A 25077-nucleotide genomic window follows, 5' to 3' on the forward strand; every position below is an offset into this window, starting at 1 on the left:
GAGATATCTATAGTCCAGTTCAGACATTTATGCAATCAATGATCCAACCCATGTAGCAGAGAACTAGACAGATGCCCTCTCTCCACCCATGCTCCTAGTATGTGGGATGGGTTCTCTGGGTAGACAGTCTCATTTGCACAGTCTTCCTACTCTTTCATGAGGCAAATGAAGTGGTCATCATGCATATCAGCTTCCACTTCTTGTATTAAGAACATAAGAACATAAGAAGAGCCCTGATGCTGGGTCAGACCAAGGGTCCATCTGGTCCAGCACTCTGTTCACACAGTGGCCAACCAGCCATCGGCCAGGGATGAACAAGCAGGACATGGTGCAACAGCACCCTCCCGCCCATGTTCCCCAGCAACTGGAGTACACAGGCTTATTGCCTTGAATACTGGAGATACCACACAACTATCAGGGCTAGTAGCCATGGATAGCCTTTGCCTCCAGGAATTTATCCACCCCCGTTTTAAAGCCATCCAGATTGGTGGCCATCACTACATCTTGTGGTAGTGAGTTCCATAATTTAACTACGCGCTGTGTGAAGAAGTACTTCCTTATTTGTCCTGGATCGCCCACCTTGTGGGATTCCTTGAAATATGTGATGGAAAGGAGGAGGCACACCTGTTCTTCTAGTCCTAGGTTTAGAGTTGGATCACCATTCAGCAAGTGTATAACTGGACTCTCCACTATTTAATGCTTGCTTTCATTTTTCCAGTCTTTGCACACTGTGGCTTGTCTCCAGACCTAGTCCTAGTTAGTGTAGACCCATTGAAATTAATTGGACTTGCATTACACATGACTAACTTAAGTCTCATTCATTTAATGGGCTTACTCAAAGTAGCACCGAGTCTGGAGCCAACCCTGTATATTTCCATCTCTCGTGTCTTATATGTATATCTACATATTTCTGATTTCCCATGGGTCCAAAGCAGGATCTGTGTTCAATATAACCTCAATCAGGCATGCAAAATAATACTGCATAGTTATGGATATGATAATGTAAAATCTGGTCAAAAGCTGAATGATATCTGTGGAAACAATACCAATTGACTTTGGAAATATTTGGGACCAAATAGACCTACAATCGATCAAGATAATACCATCATGGTAAGAAAAGTCACATTTGCAATATGGTTCTGAAGCAATGAAAATGGATTATATAGCAGGACACACATTATCATGATAGGCATGAAATACTCAATAATATCGACGTGCATCCCAACAGACAATATGACAATGAAATTACAGACACATCACTCAATGAACCACCATAGACAGTACGAAGGATTTTCATGCATGCAGAGCGTTACGTCAAAAACATGGCACACCATCCAGCAAAAGATAGTCATGATTAAGCAACAGAATGGAGTTTAGTTGCAATTAACTTAAGTTCTATTGACTTCATTTGTAGGCCATTTTGTCATGGCAAGCCTTTGCTGGATCGTTACTTAAACCTATTAAAGGCTTGGAAAATCTTCTACAAATCTGGCATATTCCACAGGCCCTTGCCAACTCAAACACTGTATTCTGTTCTTTATGGCTTCGTCATCTGCGAATTATTGGTTTGTGCTTTTGAGCTTAGGATCTGTTTTTCAGACATGGTCTTACTTAATTTTCCTCTCCTCTTGCTTACATTTCTGAAATGGAGACAAAACAGCATTGAGCTTGATAAATAAAATTTCGATTCAAGTGTGAATCAGATTATGGAAAATGTCACTTCTCGCCTAATGGGCTAGGGTCTGACTTTCTGCCAAGCCAACAAGCCAACATTAATTTCACAATTAATTTTTTGGCTTCTGTAAGGAGTAAAACCAAGCAGGAACAAGACTTTATACATCAATGGGAGTTGGGGGGAGGGGTAAAAGTATAATTATGAGACTCTTTCAATGTCTTTGTATTCTAAAGAAGAAGGATGGGACATTCATTAGCGATCACTTGTTTACTTTCTCAACTAATATTCTTCTATTTGTTTAGAACAGGGATGGCAGAAAGTAGATCTCCAGATATTTTCAACCAACTCCCAGAATTCATTGGCTATGCTGGCAGGGGCTTCTGGGAGTTAAAGTCCAAAATATCTGGAGATCTACCTTCTGGCCATTTCTGGTTAAGAACACTGGCATTCCTCATTTCCAACCTTCTAATTTACTGCATTCTATTATCATGTCTGCAGTAAATTGTACTACTAATACTTTGAAAGAACAGGAGCAAGTCTATATACACCAGTTGCTGGGGAACATGGGTGAGAGGGTGATTTTGCACTGTGTCCTGCTTGTGGGTCCCTGATCGACAGCTGTGAACAGAGTGCCGGACTAGATGGACCCTTGGTCTGACCCAGTACGACTGGTCTTACGTTTTTTACAAGAGGAGTTATATTTTGAAACAATGACTCTTATGAAAACAGAACAACGTGGCCACTGATCATTCTGTAAAGGCTCGGTTCATGAATGCTCCAAGATGGTACTGACATGATGTCAAAATGTGACTGCAGGGAACAGGGACGTGTGTGTTGCGGTGCGGTTGAGATACGCATAAATACACTAAGGATTGTATCCAGATTTGATAATATTTAGAGCGGATTCATCTAAATCAACGGGACTTAAGTATGACTAAATCTGGATCCATTTAAGTCATATAAAACATCTTCAATTTGTGCAATCTGTGCTGTGTGTTGGCACAATCTTCAGATGCCATCCTGCACATTTCTGTACATGGCTAATTTGCACTGAACTCAACAAGATGTACACACATAATTGCGGTCAGGACCTTGCCCTAAACATCTTAGGATTCAGCCCCTCCAAAATGGTAGAGCTGCTTTGGATTGGTTTCAAGTAATACTCATCTCATGCTAAACTGCCATTCAAACGGCTGAGTTGCCTCACCCCAGGGCATTCCTGCCAGCATGAGATTATTTATTTCGATTCAAGTAGCCTGGGCCTCACAGCCTCAGTCAGTGCAAGGTTAACCATTAAACCAGGGGTGGGTAACTTGTGGCCCACCAGATGTTTTGGCCTACAACTCCCATCAACTATAGCCAGCATAACCAATGGTGATGGATGATGGGAGTTGTAGGCCCAAACACCTGGAGGTTGATAACTCCAGCATTAAATAACTCGACTTGCCTAACCGGGACTTCTGTTATGATTTAATTGTTGTGAACTGCCCAGAGAGCTTTGGCTATTGGGTGATATACAAATGAAAATCATCATCATCATCATCATCATCAATAATAATAATAACAGAATAATTATCTAAAGTTCTCTAATATGAAAAGTGTGTGCATCTTTCTTCCTCTTGCCTGGAGTAGGGCATATCATGCCACCTGCGTTGGTTTCTTGTTTGGGGGCCTAATTTAAAGTGCTGGTTCTGACTTTTAAAGACCTAAACCACTTGGGATGTAGATATTTAATGGGTGCCTTCCTGTCTGAGTAGTTCAACGTTTGAGGCACTGCCTGATGGAGCAGGGCCTTTCCAGCTGTGGTGCCCAATCTGTGCAAAGTCCTCTCTAGAGACACTGAGCAGCACTGAACAATTTTAGATGCCATTTTTTCCCCCCAGAGATAGGGTGACCATATTTGGGAAACCAAAAAAGAGGACACCTAGTGTGTGTGTGGGGAAGCAGCTTTCTGAGTCCTGCAGAAAGTACGTTATTCCCCCGCCACCTTAAAGAACCCGATTGGAGTGGAGGAGGGGAAAGGATTTCATTCTGCACCACCACCATCCACTCCAATTGGGTCCTTTTCTATAATGTCCACGAATGACCCACTTTCCCCTTTAAGACCTCAATTGGAGCTCGGGGTGGGGGAATGATGTGCCTCAAGAAAGCATGTCATTCCCTCCTGCCATGCTAATGGCAGCCTTAAAGGGGAAGGTGTGTCATTCCAGGGCATTTTTGAAAATTATAGAAAATCCCCCCTGACACCATGGAAAGAACAAAAACCAGGACAAATCCGGGGAAATCCTGACAGTTGGTCACCCTACCCAGAGAGGCTTTTCATTGGAGCTGGCGGCTGCTTTGACTGTTTCTCTCCCCACAGCCCTGCCTTTATGTTGGTTTTTTTTCTCTCCTTTTGAGCAGCAGTTGGTTTATTTATGATTATATGATTTATATGGAGCGGTGAATCAATGCTGGGTTTCAGTCAGAACCCTAAAGGACCCATCCAGGGTGCTTCCAGTCCTTTCAAATTCTGACTGTTTCAGACTGAAACCTGGAGCGGGTTCACCAGTCTACTGACATCGGAGCCACCAGCCTCTACTGGCACATCTCTATATTTCTTGTGTGTCTGGTAGCCTCTTTCTCAAATAGGTCCTGACCTCAGTTATTTTGGGTGTGGCAGCTGTGTTGACCTACTGAACAATTTGTACCCCCAACTCCAAAATGGTGAAAACCAATTTCCTGTTTGCAAAGTGGCCGAAATGGAATATTTGGGCCGGTGGGGGGGGGGAGGAGTGGGGGGAGAGAATGGACGTATGTAGTCTTTGGCAGGGGATAACTTTGGTTCGGTGTCCATCCATGCTAGTCCAGAACTATAGCAAATACACCACACATCACGCGTGAGAGTTTTCAAAATAATAATAATAATAATAATAATAATAATAATAATAATAATAATAATAATGGTGGGTTTCTAAATGAAGGATGCTGGGACATAAACAAACACGAGCAGGATCAGCACAAAATCATGCCAGGAAAGAAAAATGCAAAGGCTAAACCGGGCCATGCATGTTTTTCTTCTCCAGCCCCCACCCCTGCCTCCTTCCCTCTCCTCTGAGCTCCTCAAAAAAACAAACACCTTGCACAGGTAACAAGACAAGACACAAAAATGCGGAGCGTGACATCCGGCACCTCTCCAGATGAATTATTAATGCCCTAATGTTCCTCGGATGTATCACACCCTGGCACAATTCCTTTTGATGCCCACGGTTCTGAGCGCCATCCATGCCAGTTGCTGGATGCTTAGAAACAGGCGAGGCTATTACTGTGATTTAATGTGAAGACCGCGTTACAAACCTAACAAAGGCAATTTCTCTAGAGCCCGGGGAAGATGATCTAAGGTCGGTTTCTCATCAAAGGGGCTTTTCTCTTCTTTAGTCTAGTTTAAAAGAATGCAAATTTACATTTGCCTTGATTGTTGCAGCTTTACCGATGTCAAAGATAGACCTAGGGAATGTTTGAGCAGTTGTTTTGTGTTTGCAATTCATGCAAACATGCCCTGTTCATGCCACCAAATATAAATGCAAGCAGTGCGTTCTCCGAAAATGCTTGCAAATTTCCAAACCCCGTGCATGCGCTCAAAAAAAGCTTTTTTTTGTAATTTTAAAAAGTGCGCTTTTGAAAGGACACATTTTGATGCTCTACTCTGTGTGTGGAGGAGTGTGCATTTTTGAAGCTCTTTTTTTTTTTCAAAAATGTACTTTTCCCATTCAAAATGTGCACTTTTCCAGTTTGAGTGAAACAAACAAACAAGCACACAAATGAATGTGGGAAATGAGGCAACACATGCTTCAGATTGGTATTTGTATCTGGTCGCTAGGGCTGGGCTCCTGCAGCTTTAACTGTTGTAATGAAGAGGGAATTTCACCAAGTGCTGCATGCATACAAATGTTACCTGCTGAATTTCCCTTTTCTATACAACTGTTAACAATACAGGAGCCCAGTCCTCCTTCTCATAGGTCACCCTAATTGCCACAAGCTGCCTTCTTTTCACAGGCAACCCTGAGATGTCCACCATGATGGGTCCCATCAACTTCAAAGGAGTCTCACCATATCTATTCATTTGAAAACGGGGCTATTTGTCTTCTAACGTCTTCCCCTGGGATAAACGCCCACCGCTATTATCATCCTTCCTGCTTCATGTATTAGTAACTCAGTATTAAAATTGCTTCATGGATCTCTTATAAGGATTCATTTTCCTTGTACGTTCTGGAGTGTAACTTCAGCAGGTCATAATGCTACGCTTTATTGTCCCTGAGCTATGGTTCAGCGTGGCGAAACCTAGTAAAAATAAAATGACTTGGATTTTCCTGGGGCGTGTTTTTGTAATTATTCCTCGCTGTAAGGGACAAGTAACTGCAGTCATTCTTGGAGATCACTAGGAGAGGAAGCAAAATGGCCCGTTCAAGTGAACCCAGTAGAGAGAAACAACCATTCCCAGTGGTGAGAATGGAAAGATTTGGACATAAAAACTCTGCATCCCTGCACATACGTGCAATCCTGCACGTATGTGCAATCCTGCACATACCTGGGAGCAAGTTCCATTGAACCCAATGGCGCATACCTCTGAGTAGACGTAAATAGGCTTGTACTAACTGCTATCCTATTTTCCTTCTGAGAAACTTATAATAAAAACGGGGTGGATCCAGACTTAAGTCATACTTAGACACAATGAAATCAATGGAAGGCAAACTAGCCATGATTTCGGTGGTTCTACTCCAGGGTGGGCCACATGTGTCCCACACCATCCTCAGCGCCCCACCCCATTGGCATACTTTTTTTAAAAAAAATGTGTCTGTAGTGGCTACGGAGCACCCCAAAGGCTCAATTTACCTTGGAAACAAGCAGCATGTAACCACTGTAGCACTTTGCATCACCAAGGAGTGGTTGCCAATGGATTTTGGCCGCAAATCCCTGGTCTACGCTAAGTATGACTAAGGCCATGGCTAGACGGGTCAATATCCCGGGGATCGCCCCAGGGATCATCCCTGTGTGTCCAGATGACGCACAGGGGATCCCAGGGGCAGGGAGGGATGATCCCTCCATTTCCCCGGGATAACGGACACTACTTCTATCCCGACTTTTCCTGCAGTCTCGGGATGATCCTGAGACTGCGGGAGGTGTGGGCTGCCATCCTGGTTTCGTCCCTGCTCCTTGCAAGTAACCGCGAGGAGCCGGGAAATGGGCATGGAACTCCTCAGGAGCTCCATGCCCATCAGGGGTGGGGTGGGGGGGAGCGGGAGGTGTTGTTTTTTAAAAATCACTTACTGTTTTCACTGGAGCGCTCGTGCGCTCTTTTCCAATAAAAACAAACAAACAAAATGGCGGGCGCGACTTCCTCTCCCTCCCGGGACGTCCCACGCCACGTGTAGACTGAGTGGTGGGGATCTCACGATCATCATATTGCGAGATCGTCCCCGCTCTGCAGGTAGGTCTAGCCATGCCCACAGTCTGGATACCGTCTGCCATGACATTCTTCTTTATGAGCATTACTGAAATGAACAGGAGGTGGCCCGTGTAGACACTCCCAGTAGAATGCCCACTCTGAGTGACCACCAGGCTACACCTGCCCTGTACATATACACACACCGATTGCAGAGGGCTCCACCCTATATAAAACAGTGGAACACAGGCCATAGCTAGACCTAAGGTTTATTCCTGGATCGTCCAGGGGTCAAACCTGTTCATCTAGGGGCCTTGCTAGACGGGGCTTTATCGCGCGATACATACCATCGTCGTCGTTAGAGGGCCACATGACATTCACCACCATCCATGCTCATTGTGAGCTGAAACCTCTGTTGTGGTGATTGTTCCGAAACCCCTTTAAGCCTGTAATTTCCTGCCAGCGCACACTAATGTTGATGCGGGCGGCGGAGGTGTGGCAAGTTATGAGGTCAGCACAGTTCCCCGCGAGGTCAGCGGTCAGGCAAAAGGCCTGCTAAGGGGAGCGGCCAGTGGTTTTGGCTGGAGCTACTCCGCCATTAGTGCCCCGTCCGCAGCTGTGAGAGCGGCGTGGAGCCGGCTTTTTTTAAAAAAAACCAACCGCACCGCTTTGCGCACGAACGGAAAAGTGTGTGGCTGCCGCCAACCCACCACGGATTGCGGTCTTTCGCACTTGCGCAAACACACCGTGGAAGAAAAAAAATCCTGGAAATGCGGCCGGTGTTGCCGACAGCGTGACACCCGCAACAACCTCCCGCACTGACCCCCCCTCCAGAGCCAGGATGGGCCGCAGGACGTGTGGACCGTGAGGGGTGGGGCCTTTGCGGGATAGCCCGCTTTTACCCCTCCTCCAGCACAGATTCCCAGGTAGGTCTAGCAAGGCCCTGGGGGACACACAGGGGATCCAGTGCTCAGGCAGGGGCGACCCCTGGATGATCCCAGGATAAACCTTAGGTCTAGCTGTGGCCACAGTCTTTCAAATGCAGAGCTTATGAACAATCAAAATGACTGCAGAATAATGCAGTTCTAGAACATGTTCCTGCAGTTTTGAGTGCATAACTAAAATAAAGGCTATTTATAATTTGAACTCTTTAATATGCACTTTTTTTTTTTAAGAAAAGGTTGCATAGACTACCATTTTAACAGGGATATTTTGAAAATATTATATACTTGAACAGCCAAGGGATGGTTTTATTTATTTGAGGCCTTATAACCCGCTTTTCCATTCAAATAAGTTCTCAAAGCTGAGAATAACGAAGAAAATGGAAGTGCATTACAATATTCAAGCAGAAGCTGAGACAAACTAAATCTTAGTAGCAGGGAAGAATACGACAAATGGAACTCAGCTCTATCAGTCTTGGAAGCTAAAAGCTTGCTTAAAAAGAAAGGCCTTTGTAGTCTGCCCAAACAGGCCAAATTTGACGATTCTTAAACGGTAAGGGTGTGAAGATTCTGTTGAACTAAGATGTCTCACAGTTTGCAGGGTGCCCAATTCTACATAATTGGAAGCAGCTGCAGCAGACGTGGTGGCTGCAGAGTATTTGACCGACTGGGTATTGATTGATGTCATCATCTCTGCATTGATCTTTGCACTATTAGTACAACCTGCATGAATGAACGGCACTTAGACATTTTGGGTGAATTATTTGCCTCGACAGCTGCGCATTGACTTGATCATAACCAGGGCAACTGAACGACTGCATTTTGCCCCCGTTAAATACCTTGCTTACCTTTTTGATTGACTGAACTGGTCTAATGTCATAAAGGGGCAAGTGGTAAGGACCCTTCCCCCAGCCTGATCCTCTACAGATATATCGGACTGCATCTCCCATCATTCGCAGGCTGAATGGCCAGTGGAGCAAAACCAAAACACTGCTTCTTTGCTGTGGAAAATGATGGCTCTGATTTCACTGGCACTGTGAATCCATTCTGACTTTTGTTCAAAACCAGTCAGGCCGTAGCTAGACGTAAGGTTTATCCCAGGATCATCCTGGGTTCGTCCCTGCCTGAGCGCTGGATGCCCTGTGTGGCACTTAGGCCGTTGCTAGATGAGGGTTTAGCCCAGGCAGATGACACACAGGGGATCCCGGGGTCAGGCTGGGCTAAACCCTCCCTTGACCCGGGATAACCGGATCCGCTTGTGGCCCGGTTTTTCTGCAGCCCGGGGCTGCGGAAAGTGTAGCTGGTTCCACGGCTGTTCCCGGCTACGCGGCTTACTTGCGAATTGCTGGGAGAAGCCGCGCACTGGGCACAGTGCTCCATGGCAGCACTGTGCCCATTGGGCCGGGGGCGAGGGAATTGGGGGGGGGGAGAGATGGGGGCCAGGGGGGGAAGAGCAGACCCGGCAGGAGAGGTGGGGGGGAAGAGCGGAACCAGGGTGGGGAGATCGCGGCCGGGGTGGTGGTGGAGGGGTCATCGGACATGGCGAGCGGGGGTGCGAGCGAGCAGGGGGGAGAGCGAGCAGGCAGGCAAGCGGGGGGGGGCATCAGACATTGGGGGGATATCGGGGGCAGGGGGGAGCGGGGAACCCTTTATTTTTTTAAAAAAAGACTTACCTTTTCGTTGGTGTGCTCCTGCGCACATGGCCCCTTTAACTTTTTTTAAAAAATGGAGGACGCGATGGGGCTTTCCTTTCCCCGTCGTGTCTGATGTGTGGAAAGGAGCGACAGCCCACGCTACTTCTAGCGCGGGCTGGCTGCTCCTCCCACACGGATTCTGAGGTAGGTCTAGCAAGGCCCTTAGATGAACAGGTTTGAGCCCTGGACAATCCTGGGATAAACTTTAGGTCTAGCTACGACCTCAGACTTCTAAAGAAGCTATAAAAGGTGCTGAAACCATTTTGGGGGACTGGATCCGACACCTAGCTCCTTTAGAGTTCTGGCTGATTCAAGTGGATTCACAGCCCCACTGACATTGGACCCACCAGCCTCCACTGGATCCATCGCAGGCTCAGGTTTGGGGAAGCCCTTGCCAAGGCACTCTGGTAACGGTGGCCACAACAGAGGAAACACTTTACGAAAAGGTAATGGCAACCATTACCCAGAGGGCCTTCTCTTCTGCCACTCCCAGGCTGTGGAAAAATCCCTGGAAGGGCCCTTCTTTGATGGCTCTGACATTGGAAAGTGCAGATTCTTTAAAGAGCTTACGTTTTTCCATCGTGGCTTGGTAATTATGCACACGAAGGGATAAAGCTGTAGAAGAGTATACTCTTCTCCCCAGGCCGTGCAACCTACGGCCTTCTTTGTCCACTGGTGCATTATTTGTATGTAAATAGGAACGGGACAATTTAGTCCTGCATCTTATAAATATATGTTGTCTAGCCTCCTCGACGTTGTGGCATAGAGGAGGGCAGCTTCCATGATTGTTGCGCTGTGCGCAGCAGCACAGGCAAATATGGAATAGCCACTGGGGTTGATGACCCACAGTATACATCATCATAAACTGGGTCATTAAATTTCTCTACAGGTTGGGATATTTGAGCCCCTAGGGACCTTGCCATTCTTTGTACCTTATCAGTAAAGTGTGCTAAGTCCTCTGAAGGGGACACCATGTCTGCAGTGACCACGAGGTCATCTGGTGGTGATGTATCTTGTGAGGAGTCCGATTGGTAATCCTCCTCCGATGGAACATCCAGTCCCATGTCTGATGTAGGCAACGTTTGCAATGCTTCCGACGGTACCGAAACGGTTGGTACTGCGGTTTGCGTTGGTTGCAGAGCGCGCCTCGGTACCGATGGTAGAGGCGGCGGTGGCATGGCCAAGACATCCATAATATATTGGATTTATGTTTTTAATCAGTTTCATGTATTTTATGTTTTTGTATTTAATGGTGTTCCCCGCCTTGATCCAGAGGGAGAGGCAGGTAAGATATTATTATTATTATTATTATTATTATTATTATTAGTAGTAGTAGTAGTAGTAGTAGTAGTAGTAGTATTGATTTGCATAACATTGGCTTATGCTAATTTATATGTGTAGGTGCAGATTTAGAAATAATTACTACAATGTAAGTAGAAAGACAACATATTTCCCCACAGTGAATAAGATGGACGAATGGCATAATCCTATGATTATGAGAGCCAGTGTGGTGTGGTGGCTAAAGTGTTGGACTGGGAGTCAGGAGATCCTGGGTTCTAATCCTCACTCGGCCATGGAAACCCACTGGGTGGCTTTGGGCCAGTCACAGACTCTCAGCCCAACCCACCTCACAGGGTTGTTGTTGTGAGGATAAAATGGAGAGGAGGAGGATTATGTCCGCCGCCTTGGGTTCCTTGGAGGAAAAAAAGGCAGGATATAAATGCAATAAATAAATAAATAGACAGAAAAAAGTCCAGCATAGCTGGCTGGAGAATGCTGAGTCTTACAGGGCTTTTTTCTGCCTAAACATGCATAGGGTTTGTGCCTTAAGTGACCTGTATGCCTGGCTCAGTCTGTTGTCTGGGTGCTAACCACGATGGGCAACCCCAAGGTCCATGGTGCTCTCTTTCCTTAAGGTCCTTTCTCTTTAAACTAGACTTGGGCCGGGCAGCCCTTCGAAGAAAAGAGTCCTTCAAACAGAGGACTGCCCCCTGTAAGGTCAGATACATGGCCACCTTACCCCTCCCTATTCATGGACTTTCCTCCCCAGCAGTGGTGGGCAAGGGGGAAGGAGGGGGAAATTAGCAGCAACGGCAACTAAAGGGTTGGCGGTGGTTCCTTCCAAAGTGCCAGGCCTTCCTGACTTCTGATTTTGGCCCTATATTCTGGGCACTGCATATCCTGGATATTGGCCCTGTTCAGACAACATGCTAAACCATGATGGTTAAGCGTTTTGAGCTAAACATTATGGCTTAGAGTGGCATGTGAACCATTCCTAACCATGGTGGCTACATAAACCATAGTTTAAACAAACTCACTAACCATTTGCTGCAATAGGGGTTAGTGGCCTAACCATGGCTGAGCGTGTTGTCTGAACAGGCCCGTTGTCAATTTCCATATAATCCCGTCTTTCCATGAAGGCAGGGGTGGGCACCCTGTGGTCCTCCAGATGTCTTGGCCTACAAGTCCCATTAACCCTCCCTATGCTAGCGAAAGCTGATGGGAGTTGTGGGCAAAACCATCTGGGGAGACACAGGTTGGCCACTAAGAGCTCTATCAGAAGTGCGTTATTGCACACTTGTTACTTGGCACTCACGGATTTTCGCGGGTGCCTCTCACAATGTCATCTGCCTCCCGCCCCTTCTAGACTTCTTTGTGCCACCGAAAAACCGCATCCCAGTAAGTCTGACTTATTTTTACAGGCAGAGGTTGCTGCTCTCTCCTGCTGTGTGCAGAAGCAGTGTGATCAAAACGGCCCACTGAATGGGCCATGTGCAAGTTGTTTACTTCCTCTTTCAAAAGGGGAAGTAATGAGGGACAAACGCGCAGGCGGGGAAGCGACGGAAAGCAAACACGATTTCCCCCCATGTAATGGCTCTCTATGGCTTTCTTTGGATGCCCAACCCCAGGAAGCCCATCTACCCAGGTTGAAAAATCAACCAAAATAAGCCGTTGTATTGATCTCTGTATTATCGGATTTCCTCCTAACTGAAACTCATCATCAGGCAATCTGTTGGGAAATAAGTGCGGGGGAAGGGGACACTTTCCGCCCTGAACCGCCTTCTGCAACTTCTTTTAATGAGTACCATGAATTGGCCAGACAGGCTTGACCCAGCTAAAAGTTATTTGTGCCTAAGTGCCACGGAAATAATTAGGATGTTATGTTGGTCACAGTGAGCTCACCCCCTATTCGCTGCCTTGGATTGGCCTGGAGAGAGATGAGAATTGCTCTTGAAAAAATATGTACCATTCCATGGGTCTTTCAGCTGTGTTTTCACCTCTAACAACAAATCCTGCTCTTTTGTTTTTGTCCTGACAAAGTGTATTACATTTTTACAAGCAAGGTTGGTCTAAACGTGCTGCAACCAGGCAGAAAATCATATGTGCAAATATGGCACAATCATGCATAAAGGAGGGAACACAAAAACACAGATGCAAACGTTCCGGCACAGACATACGCACCCAGAGACACATCTGCAGAAATGCCATGTTCACAAACAAGTGAGACTGTAAATAAGCACAGTAATGAATATCTCCAATTGCAAAGGTGTCTCATAGAAAAGCATGCCATGGCTCCAAACACAAACTCTCTCTTCCAAACATTTGCATGATTGTTGCAACACATCAGTTATCGAAGGTAATTTGGCACATTTGTGATCATGGTTTAAAAGAGAGAGAAAGAAAGAAACAGACAAAGAGAGAGCCATATTTGCTTATTGCAAACGCTTCTTTTCTTCCAAATTTCGCCACCCCCACTGTTGACAGCAACAGAAAGCTGCGCTTCTGTTTGCAAATTTGAACTTCATGGAAATGTTTGCATCACCTCTATTTACATGCATCTCGCTCTGAACTCTTGAAAATAGAGGCTAGCGTGAATCATTGCAAACATGTAAACACACAAGGGAAGAGGGCAAAGGCCGTCGCTTCCAACTCTCCAGTGAAAGGTGGATCCCTCAACAGGCTGGGCACACCAACTTCTCCCCCCACAGGACGCCACAAGCAAAGAATGGGAGTGAGCAAGGTGCTAGTCATCAAGGGGTCAGTAAAGCTGATCGCGTGAAATGTTTGCATGCAAATTGCCCCAAGCGCAAATGTCCACAAGCTATCTATGCGATGATGGGTCACATGTGGAATGAAATGGAAAGGAGGAGCGATAGGCAAACACCGCTAAACCTGGCATTCCTTGAACAGGACTCATCCAAAGGGAAAGGTCGCACTCGGTCATTCTTTTGCGTCCACAAGATTTAGATGAAACTGCAATAGGCAGTGTCTTTAAGGGCAGGGAATGGTTAGGATCAGTTAGACATAACACCAAAGCATGGTACAGGGTGGAGGGAGGAATTTGTATGTGAAGGCTGAAAGGCTGGGCAGAAGGAGTGCCGAATTCAACTGCTGATACTTTACCCCTAGGGTGACCATACGGAAAGGAGCGCAGGGCTCTTGTATCTTTAACAGTTGTATAGAAAAGGGCATTTCAGCAGGAGTCATTTGTATGCATGCAGCACCTGGCGAAATTCCCTCTTCATCACAACAGTTAAAGCTGCAGGAGCCCTGCTCTTTTTTGTATCCGGTCACACTATTATTATTTTTTAGCAAAATGGTGGGATATCATTTAAATATAATTTAAAGCCAGTGTGGTGTAGTGGCTAAAGTGCTGGACTGGGAGTTGGGAGATCCGGGTTCCAGTCCCCACTCGGCCATGGAAACCCACTGGGTGTCTTTGGGCCAATCACGGACTCTCAGCCCAACCTATCTCACAAGGTGGTTGTTGTGAGGATAAAATGGAGAGGATTATGTACACTGCCTTGTGTTCCTTGAAGGAAAAAAGGCGGGCTATAAATGTAATAAATAATAATAAATAAACCATGCTTACAGTGGAGGGCTGGTGTGATGGAACCACGGGCCTCAGTTTACAGCAGCCCTGGTGGGGTACATGTATTATGCCTCCCCTCCCAAACTGATTAAAAAACAACTTAGAGGCAGAGGGGAGGGGAGTTGCTTTCTTCGAAGCACCTCATAACTAAGGCATGATTTCTGGCCAGGTGTCACCTCAGCCTGAAGCGTGTTTGTAGGCTGCTGTAGGAGAAGGCATGCAGCAGAATTAGCTCGTAATGGGATCCACGAGGTTGGGGAACCAGTCAAAGCTGGAACTACTCCTACAAGCAAGCTGGAAGATGGAGAGTATTTTGCAACATATGTCATGATCAGTTGTTTCGTTTACACAGGCCAGGACGAAAAACGAAAATAAAAACATGAATGCATGAATGAATGAATGAATGAATGACGGCCCTCACAACATGCTGCTGGATGTTCATGGACAGATGGGCGTCAGTGACGGGTCTTGTGTCGCTGTTTTAATTGACTCTTACCCTCATCCCTTCAAATCGTGAGAGTGCTCTTAAGGGTCTCAGAGCTCTGAGGGTCCTAAGGGATTTAATGGGACCCATTTCGGAGTATCCAAGTGAACTAGCTATGAGGCTTACTAATGAGACCTGAATGGAGACACAAAACGGAAAAGTCCAAACTATTAGCACAAGTCCTACCATTCGACTTCTCTTCTCTGGCTTTTCACCTGTAAAGATAAACCTGGTTAATCAACTCATGAAGAAAGAGCCTAAATCAGGGGGAAATGTTGCATTAACCCAGCAGAGATGGCAGTGGGGGAACAGCACCCATACATATATTATTTAAACATTTCCTTTCCAGGAGTGTTTCAGGACAAAGAAAAACCATTGATTTCCAATGCAAAATGAAACCATAACATAGGAATCAGCGGGGAATATGTGTTGACTTCACTCCCGCTGGAATCCCCATCCTAGATGTTGTTTCCTTTCCTCAAGGTGACCACATGGATGTCAAATGTTGGCAGAAGAAGGGACGCGAAATCCTAGTATGGACAATGGTTTTCCGAAGCACAACCCTTTTTGGGTGTGTGATATTATTATTTTTTTGTAAGTGAACAGAAACAGCAGAGATGTCGGCACATATTAAATTACGTGAACACTGTAATTTTGTGCTCTCAGGATGAATCATTTTGTAAGACCCAAACACTTATCATTACCCTTTTTAAAAGAATGTTGCCAATGCCAATTAAATTGTCACTCAAATATATCTAAATGTATATCCACAATATCCATGTTTTTTAAATAGTCATAGGATCCATGTTTGCTACGGCCCGTCTCTTAAAGAACTATGAATATGGTTCTGATATTGCTCTCTGCGATCGCTAAGTGAAACCGCCATGTGCCACCTTAAGGAAAGACTTGATGGCATGTTCCCTGTAAGAAAGAGAGAGAAGGTGTTGGTTATTTAAGGTGCACGTACTCCATAGACACGGAAAGACGATAACCCTTACCCTTATGCTTTCAAATCGGGACAAGGCTCGGAGGGGCCTCAAGGACCTCAGCGTCCTGAGAGATTTCATAGCAGCCAGGTGGTCATAACCAAGAATTGTTGCTATCTGGCAAATAACTGAAATCTGTGCAGATCGAATGGAATTTGAAATTATTGGTCAAGATGAGCAAAAAGGGAAAAACACACATACAGAGAGAGAGAGAGAGAGAAAGAGAGCGCATAGGTGGGGAAGATTCCAACAACCAAGGTAGATTCACTTGATCATTTCAAGGCAGGACACAGGTGGGTTGCGAACAAAAGTGGGCTAAATGACATTCATAATGAAGTCATCGCTTCATCGTGATGCAACATCCAATCCAGACCACATTTACAAAGGTGCTAAAATTTAAGGCTGAGCTGAAAGTTATGCTTGGGGATTTTTATTTGAAAATTGGGACTGCTGGAGCAAAAGAGAGGGAGAGAAACGGACTTTACTTTCTCCCCCCCCCCTTTTTTTTTTGGAGCATGGGAAGAAAGTTGAGATGTTTGCGGGGAGCTTACCAAGACAAGCAGTGGTGTGGGAGCTACCATTTCCCCCCTCCCAATAATGCCTGTGGAATGACTCAGCATCATTCGAAGTGAGGCATTATGGGGGATAATGGTTTTCCACTAGGCCTCTGATGGCAGGATTCTCACCACTGCTGGTGGTGGCCAAATCTATCCATCTATCTACCTATCTATCTATCTGGAGAAACTATTGCCACTGTTGCTTGTTGTTGTAGGCCCTAACCTGCCAGTTTCTCAATTGTCTCCCGACATCTTGAAAAAAAATAACCGAAATGCACACCCACCTCCTGCTGCCTGTGAATGGGGGTGTGAAAATGGAGGAGGACAATGGTAAATGTCAAGTGAATTGCAAACTGTCACTAGAAGTACAGGTCAGCCTTCCTTCACTCACAATCTGCTCACAGAACTTCGAAACAGTGGTGTGAACGGACCCTACAACACCCCCTTGACACAACGCAGGTCTGGAGTTTGTTACAGTTGAATTGTGGGAACCAGGCAGTAACGAAGCTCTCTAAAATGACAACGATCAACACTTGGGCAAGCTGGGGAAAAGCTAGCTTGTTCCATTAGCAATGGCTGAGGAGGGTATCCCACACAGCACCCTTTTTCAGACAACCTAATTCCACACAGTTCTCAATGCAGAGAAGCCGACATACGTTGGAGAAACCCTCCGTCACTGCAGGCAGAATTCTGGATGACCAGTAGGTGAAAAGGTGCTAAGGTTTCACCAAACAATCCTGGTTTGTTTGGTGAAACTTTATAGGCACCTCTCTGTATTTCTAGTAATAAAGTAGGGGGGTTGTTATCTGCCCTGCTTTGTTTATAGAGGTCCTCCGAATTGCCTGAATAAGTGCATGCAAAGCTCTTTTTAATAAGTCAGTTTTATTCGCTTGCTTTCTGCGATGCAAAACAGGGGAGGTGATCCCATCTGGGAAGACCAACACCCTTTGGGTACAGGATGTGTGAAAGCTTGAGGCCTTTTCGTAACTGTGTTGGGATCAAAGTAGATGTGATTGGGTAGCCCCACTTCATTTATTCACACGTCTGCCCCATTCATCATTATTATTATTATTATTATTATTATTATTTATTTATTTATTTATATAGCACCATCAATGTACATGGTGCTGTACAGATAACACAATGAATAGCAGGACCCTGCCGCGTAGGCTTACAATCTAATAAGTTGTAGTAAACAATAAAGAGGGAAGGAGAATGCAAACAGGCACAGGGAAGTGTAAACAGGCACCGGGTAGGGTGAAGCTAAACAGTATAGAGTCAGAACAAACTCAATATTTGAAGGCTATAGGGAAAAGAAAAGTTTTTAGCTGAGTTTTAAAAGCAGTGATTGAGTTGGTAGTTCTCAAGTGTTCTGGAAGAGCGTTCCAGGCGTAAGGGGCAGCAGAAGAAAAAGGACGAAGCCGAGTAAGGGAAGTGGAGGTCCTTGGGCAGGCGAGAAGCATGGCTTAAACATTGGGGAGAGGGCACAACTCAGTGGCAGAGCACTTCTCCTTCATTCAGAAGGTCCAAGATTCACTTCCTGCCATCTCCAATTAAAAGGGCTGGGTAGCAGATTGACAGGAAAGACTTCTGCTTAACACCTTGGAGAGGTGCTCCAGGTCAATGTAGATAATCCTGGGCTAGATGGACCAACTGCTTGGGCGTTCCTAGACAAGGCCTTAGCGCGCCTTGAGCCCGGTTTCCCTGCTGTGCGTCCAGATGACGCACAGGGGAATCCGGCGCCAGGCCGCACTGAGGCCTCCTCGAACGCGCCATAAGCGAAGTCGCTTATGGCGCGCCTTTTTCACAGCCCCGGCCTCAGGCCGGAGCTGCGAAACGTCTAGGAAGGTCCGCGGCTTTTTGCAGCTACTCGCTTACAGACCTGGCACAGCGCTCATATGAGCGCTGTGCCCATCGGCCCGGGGGGGGGGGGGAAGAGAGGGGCAAGGGGAAGGATGGCAAGGGGGGATGGCAAGGGGGGAGGGCGGGTGAGAGAGCGAGTGCTGGGTGCCGCCGCCTGAGCAAGCAGGCGAGCAGCGCTGCCAGGGCAAGGCCGGGGACAGGGAGGGGGGGCTTCGTTTTTTTTAAAAAAACGGACTTACCTGGTCCGGAGTCTTCAGGCCACACGTGGCCCTTTAAACTAAAAAAAAATAAAAAATGGCGGACGCTGCAGGGATCCCGAAGTCCCTGCGCGTCCCGCGTCTGGAAGCCGAGGCGGCACACGCTAACGTCAGCGCACCGTCGCCCCGCCTCCCGGCTTATCCCGGCAGGTCTAGCAAAGTCCCTTGACTCAGTATACGGCTTCATCCAATGTCTAGTTCAAAATATGGCAGCCAGGCTGGTCACCGGTACAACTAGGGGCGACCACATTACACCAGTTTTAAAATCTCTTCACTGGCTGCCAATTAGTTTCTTGGGCGAAATATAAAGTGTTGGTTATCACCTTTAAAGCCCTACATGGTTTGGGTCCAGGCTACCTGCGGGATCGCCTTCTCCCGTACAATCCACCCCACACACTCAGGTCCTCTGGGAAGAATTTACTCCAGACCAACAAAAACAAGGCTGACAATTGTTACCCAGAGGACCTTTTCTTCTGCCGCTCCCAGTTTGTGGAATGGCTTGCCGGGAGAGATTCGTCAACTTAACAGTCTTCCAGAATCTAAGAAAGCCATAAAGACTGATCTCTTCCGGCAAACCTACCCAGTTGAATTCTAAATTTGCCTTTTAATAATGTGCTGCTTTTAATAATGTATTAGTTTTAAATGTTTTAATTAGTTATATATATATTATGGTGTTTGCATTTGTTATATATATATTATGGTGTTTGCATTCGATCCAGAGGGAGAGGCAGGTAACAAATTAATAAATATATTATTATTATTATTATTATTATTATTATTATTATTATTTACAACAAAGGCTGTGTGGCAGATGAGGGCGCCTGAACCTCTTGCCTTCCTTCCTGAGCTTCATCACTTCAAGCACTTTTCTCCAGGCCAGCGCTATCTTCCGCTATCGGAACCGGACTGAGGAGAAAAGTGCCCGACACCATGGAAGTGAGGCAGGGGTGAGGATTCAGCAACCCTTACTCCCCTCATCCCCTTTGTTGTCCAAAGCAATCCCACCCCCCACATCCCATTGTAGATCTGGAGGGGGCAGACCTGTGAACTGTGCTGGCTCCAGGTTTCTGAGGGCCCCTGGGCAAGACTCCCTCAACGGCTCCCCTCCCTCAGGGAGGCTCCCTTCTAGCCACCATTGACCCCAGCGGCTCCTCCTCCTCCTCTTCCTCCTCATGTCTGCCACGTGCTTGCTTGTCAGGCAGAGAGACAGTGAGCAAGCAGGCCGTGGCACATCCTGCTCCTCCTTCTCAGCACCAATGTTGTCTGGGCCGGAGTGAGAGGCAGGTGAACCAATGAGTTTCAATAGCAAGTCCAGGGAGCTTTTGTCAGTACTCCCCTGCTTGGGTGCGTAGGCCCTTGGCAACTGGCCCATCGTTCCTACCCTTGATGCCAGGACTGCCTGTGGACAGTAAACATGGCTGCTTCTCTTGCGTCCAGTTCCAAAACAAACATGAGAAGGCTTGGTAAAAGAGCAAGGAAGCAAATGAAACGACTGGTTAAAGAGCGCCTCAGACACACTAATCCTTTCAGGGGGAAACTACCCTGACTGTTAGAGGACTACTTCCTGACTGTTAGAGCAGTACGACAATGGAACCAATTCCCTAGGGAGGTTGTGGGCTCTCCCACTAGAGGCCTTCAAGAGGCAGCTGGACAGCCATCTGCCAGGGATGCTTTAGGGTGGATTCCGGCATTGAGCAACTCTACTATTCTATAATTGTATGTCTATGTACAATGAGCAGGAGGTTGGACTCGATGGCCTTGTAGGCCCCTTCCAACTCTGCTATTCTATGATTCTACCCACGACACGGGAGGTCTGTGATTGAACCTCCTGACATTTCAAGTGTTAGTTCGAAGCAGCGACATGGGGTGGGTGCCTGGTTGTGTTCAGATTCATGGTTCTGGGGGCGGCTGCTGTTTGCCCCACTGGGAAATAAGAGGTTGCCTACACCTTGTGTGATGTGGTCTTTTGGGAGAATGTTTTCCATTTTAATGTGTCAAATGGCTGCTACAGACACCCTTTGCATTGCAAAGGATTCTGGGGCATTCTCTCCAGCCTGCCTGGGGAGGGGGGAAGGTGGGTCCCCGACCAGAAGGTGTGTGTGTGTGACAAGCATTAAAAAATGTCACACATGAGCAAGCCCCCCTGTGTGGCAGCCCCCTCTGAAAATCCCGTTGCCTCAGGCCCCTAGATTCCTGACAGGGGTGGTGGTGGCTGATTCTCTCTGGCCACTTTAGGCACTGGCTAGACCTGTTAGGCCTCACTGTCAACTGCTTCCCCACCCCCACCCCCATGAACTGAGAAGCTGCCCTGGAACACAATTCCCACGGCTGCATTTTGTATGGGAAGATTGATAATAGTTGGCCAAGCTGACCCTCTGAGAAGTTGCTCCTCCATTATGAAGAAATTGCTCCTCTTAAACTTCCCAAGAATCTCAGAGCACTGAATTGCTTTGAGACGGTAGCAAGCTTCTAAGTCACACAGAACTCTTCTTCCCAGGTGAACTTTACACTCCGTCTTCCTTTGGGACTAACAAAGTGGAGACAGTCCCTAGGCCTAATCAAGTAGCCTAAATACTCTGTTGTTGATTTTGGAGGTATTTCATTCCTCCCTGTCAAATTTTATTTATAGGCAAACCCTCAACAGGATAGGCTTGGTGTTGTGGACTTGATTAAATGTGACCCGGGAAGATATTTTTAAAATAATCAAACAGCTTCCAAAATCCATGCTGACTGCCCCACATAGCCCAGACAAAAGCGGAAGTCAGCATTTTTCAAAGAGAGCTTCAGTACAACCCCCCCCCCCCATTGACACTTCTCCAGCGCAAGCTTGTTAAGTCCTGATTCTTTCCAACGCATCTGCTTGATCCCCCCCCTCTCTCTTTCCCTATGAATGTCACACACGTAATCCCATCCTGCTGGAATGCTACATCAGGCAGAGGTCTAAACTCCAACAATTTATCGTAATTTTTATGTTCAGCTCGTATCTGAAAGACACAAGTTTCCTCTCATAACAGAATTGGTTTTAAGCCTCTGCAAGTGCTGTGTGGGAAACGGAAGGGGCTGGTCAGCCTTATATAGATAAACCACTTGGGAGGAAAGCAAAGGTAAGATTTCAATGCTATGTGGCCCGGGTGGCTGGCATCTCTGGGTTAATCCACATAGAACCATGTCCTAGAGCTCTGTGAGGCTATCCGTCTCACCACCTTTTCTTCCTGACCTGGATTTCTTTGCCAATGTGGGGCCTTTGCTAGACCAGGCTATAGCCCAGGCTAATTCCTGGGATTGTCTTTGTGCATCCAGAAGATGCACAGGGGATCCCGGGATCAGGGAGGGATCATCCCTCCCTGGCCCTGGGATACAGCCCTACACTTTGGCCCTGGTTTTTCCCGCGGTCTCGGGCTGAGCATGTGGCCCGTTTCTGTGGCTGCGCCCATCGGGGTTAGGGTGGGGGGAATGGGGAAATCATTAAAAAAAAAAAAACACTCACCAGTTGTCACTGGAGTGCTCCTGTGCTCCTGTCTCTTTAAAAAAAACTAATTAAAATGGCAGGCGTGACACCTCTCTTCTTGAGGTCGTCGCGCTTTGCGTGTGAACGAGGGCGAGATCTCACGTTATTCACAATGCGAGGTCTCCCCTCCTCTCCCCTGGATTTTCAGGTAGGGCTAGCAAACGCCTGGGTGGGAGAGGTACTGTCAGAAAGTTAAGATAGAAGCCAAGGTGGCAGATTTTGCTAGTAGAACCTAACGTTAGTTGCTAGGCATGCAAATAGTTCTGAAAGGAGGATGGGGATTGCTGTAATGGCTGCTGCTGTCATAAGAACCTAAGAAGAGCCCTGATGCTGGATCAGACCAAGGGTCCATCTAGTCCAGCACTCTGTTCACACAGTGGCCAACCAGCCATCGGCCAGGGATGAACAATGTCACACAGGCATTGCTGGCTCCCTAAGCAGTGATATTCCCCTATGCAGTTTCTTGTGGGAAGGGTAGTTTTGGTGGCTTTCTCCCTGATGAAAGGATCTTCAGAGATCTGCCCAAATGCTCACTCTGCTTAGAAACCATGTAAAAGATTATCACTCTTTTAGGAAACCATCAGTGCCTATGTGCCATTGTCACCCATTATGCTAATAATAATAATAATAATAATAATAATAATAATAATAATAATAATAATAATAATAGTTACCTGCCTCTCCCTCTGGGTTGAGGCGGGGGTACAAAAACACCATAAAATACATAAAACTAATTCAAATGTTTAAAACCAGTGCATCATTAAAAGCAGCACACCATTAAAAAGGCATCTTAAAATTCAACTGGGTAGGCCTGCCGGAAGAGATCAGTCTTTATGGCTTTCTTAAATCACCCTACTCTTCTCAGAACTATTTGCATGACTAGCAACCAAGGCGCAAAGACCACCATACATAAGGGTCCTGGGTCAAGAATGAGGGATAAAGTGGTGAACGACAACCAGTGCTTTCCCATTCACTTGACCACAGCCCGTCTTCGTGGCCGCAATTTCATGCTCATTTGGTGGGCATCTTCACTTGTATACAGATGCCTGGAGCTACACATGACAATACACGTGCAAAATGTAAACTCCTGTTTAATGTCGGCATTACATCAGATGACGGAAGTGGCAAAACAAGCAGCACTAATCTTACCTGGCATGCCTTGAAATATTTCCATGACGCCATACCCCTAAATTATCCATACTGTTGTTTTATTTGCTGCTGCTACCACTACAACTAAACATTTACGCAGCACTTTTAATTAGCAATATATCCCAAACGAGGCAGATCACCCTCACTGCTGTTTTACAGATGAAGGAAAGGAGGGCAAAACCACACCATGAGTTGAGGAGAATTGTGGGATTTGGACCCAGGTGTCCCAGAACCAAGTTTATCTTGCTGTTCACTGGGCCACGCAATTACTTCTCGATCGCTTTGATCAAGCAACTACGTGGCAAAGAAAAGATCTGCTTCAGACAAGGGGTGGGGAACATAAGGCCTTCCAGATATTGTTGGACTATAACTCCCATCCTTCCTGACTACTGTATGTGCAGGCTGGGTCTGCTGGGAGTTGGAAGCCAATAACATCTGGAGGATTGTATGTCCCCCCACCCCACCACTGGATCAGATGAAAGAGGCGTAGCTTCATATCCAGTTTTAGCCATTAAGCTCACTGGGTGGCCCTTGGGCGGCTCACTGTCTCCCTGACTGACCTCACAGGGCTGGTTGTGAGGACAAGTAATGAAGGTATCAGTGGAGACTGGTGTCTCCGAGGTTAGGGTGGTGGTGAATCCGCTCTGGGTTTCACTTAGAACCAGTCAGGACTCTAAAAGAGCTCTTTGGATAGCTCCTTTAGAGTTCTGACTGAAACCCGGAGCGGATCTATCACCCCACTGATTGCGGAGCCACCAGCCTCCACTGGGAGGTCAAGTGAATGGTGAACAAGTGAGTGAATGGTGAACAAGTGGCGTAGAACTGATAATCACCAGCAGGCCATTTTGATGTTGTTCGTTCCGGACCCAAGTTCAGTTCAGTACAGAGCCACGAGGCAGCGCGGCTCAAACATGATTCAAGACTTCCGAGTAGTTGTCCCAGGGATGTGGCTGTGGAATGTGGCACCATGTGACAGAGAAGAGGGCATGCTAGGTGCCAAGCCACCCACGAATGGCCACAGATATGCAGGATGTCCCCCGCCCGCCCCCGCCCCCTTCTCTCGCATTGATCCCTTCCGTAATCCTTGGCGCTCAGATCTCCGTGTCCCACCTGCTTCACATTCTCACTGGCAGTGGCCATTTTTAGCTTTCCGTGGCTGGTGATTTAATCTTAAGCCATGGGGGAAACCGGTTGCTGGGTCTCCACTCAAGCAAGAACTCAATGCCCTTTTGGCATCCAGACAAACCAGAGCGCTCCCATCCGTGCGCCATCCATCAGCAATGAATGACCGTCTCCTGTTCCTTCAGATCTGTGTCCAAGAGAAGACGCAGCCGATGGGACATTGTGCCTGGTTGAGCCATCCGAAGCGACAGCTCGGGTGACCCTCAGCCTGGAAAGGCTTTCCAGGGAAGCGGAGACCATCACAATGGGGACACGCTTTCTCCTCCTCCAAGCCTGGCTTTTGCACAGTCTTCCTTCGGTCATGAGGCCTTTCACTGTAATCCTTTATCTGTACACGTATTGTACCACTAGTATGTATCATTAAAACGCTCTGTGCCACTTCTAAGGCTGAGCCATTCCGCCATGCCAGCGTTTTGACTGATTTTTCATGGAGGGGCGTCTGAAGGTGGAGCATAATTCGCCGCCCTCTACCAGAACTCCTTCCGA

The 25077-nt window shown here is 46.9% G+C and overlaps 1 protein-coding gene across 1 annotated transcript in view; it reads right to left on the minus strand.

Moving 5' to 3' along the window:
* LOC134398778 (sodium channel protein type 5 subunit alpha-like) overlaps positions 1-25077 on the minus strand; it is a 297293-nt gene that overhangs the window by 22116 nt on the left and 250100 nt on the right. Inside the window, exon 21 of the mRNA XM_063126285.1 lies at positions 15102-15224. Within this exon, the coding sequence (XP_062982355.1) occupies positions 15102-15224 (123 nt within the window). The remainder of the gene's footprint in view (positions 1-15101; positions 15225-25077) is intronic.

The sequence above is a fragment of the Elgaria multicarinata genome, chromosome 1 (assembly GCF_023053635.1).
Source record: "Elgaria multicarinata webbii isolate HBS135686 ecotype San Diego chromosome 1, rElgMul1.1.pri, whole genome shotgun sequence".
Lineage (NCBI taxonomy): Eukaryota > Metazoa > Chordata > Lepidosauria > Squamata > Anguidae > Elgaria > Elgaria multicarinata.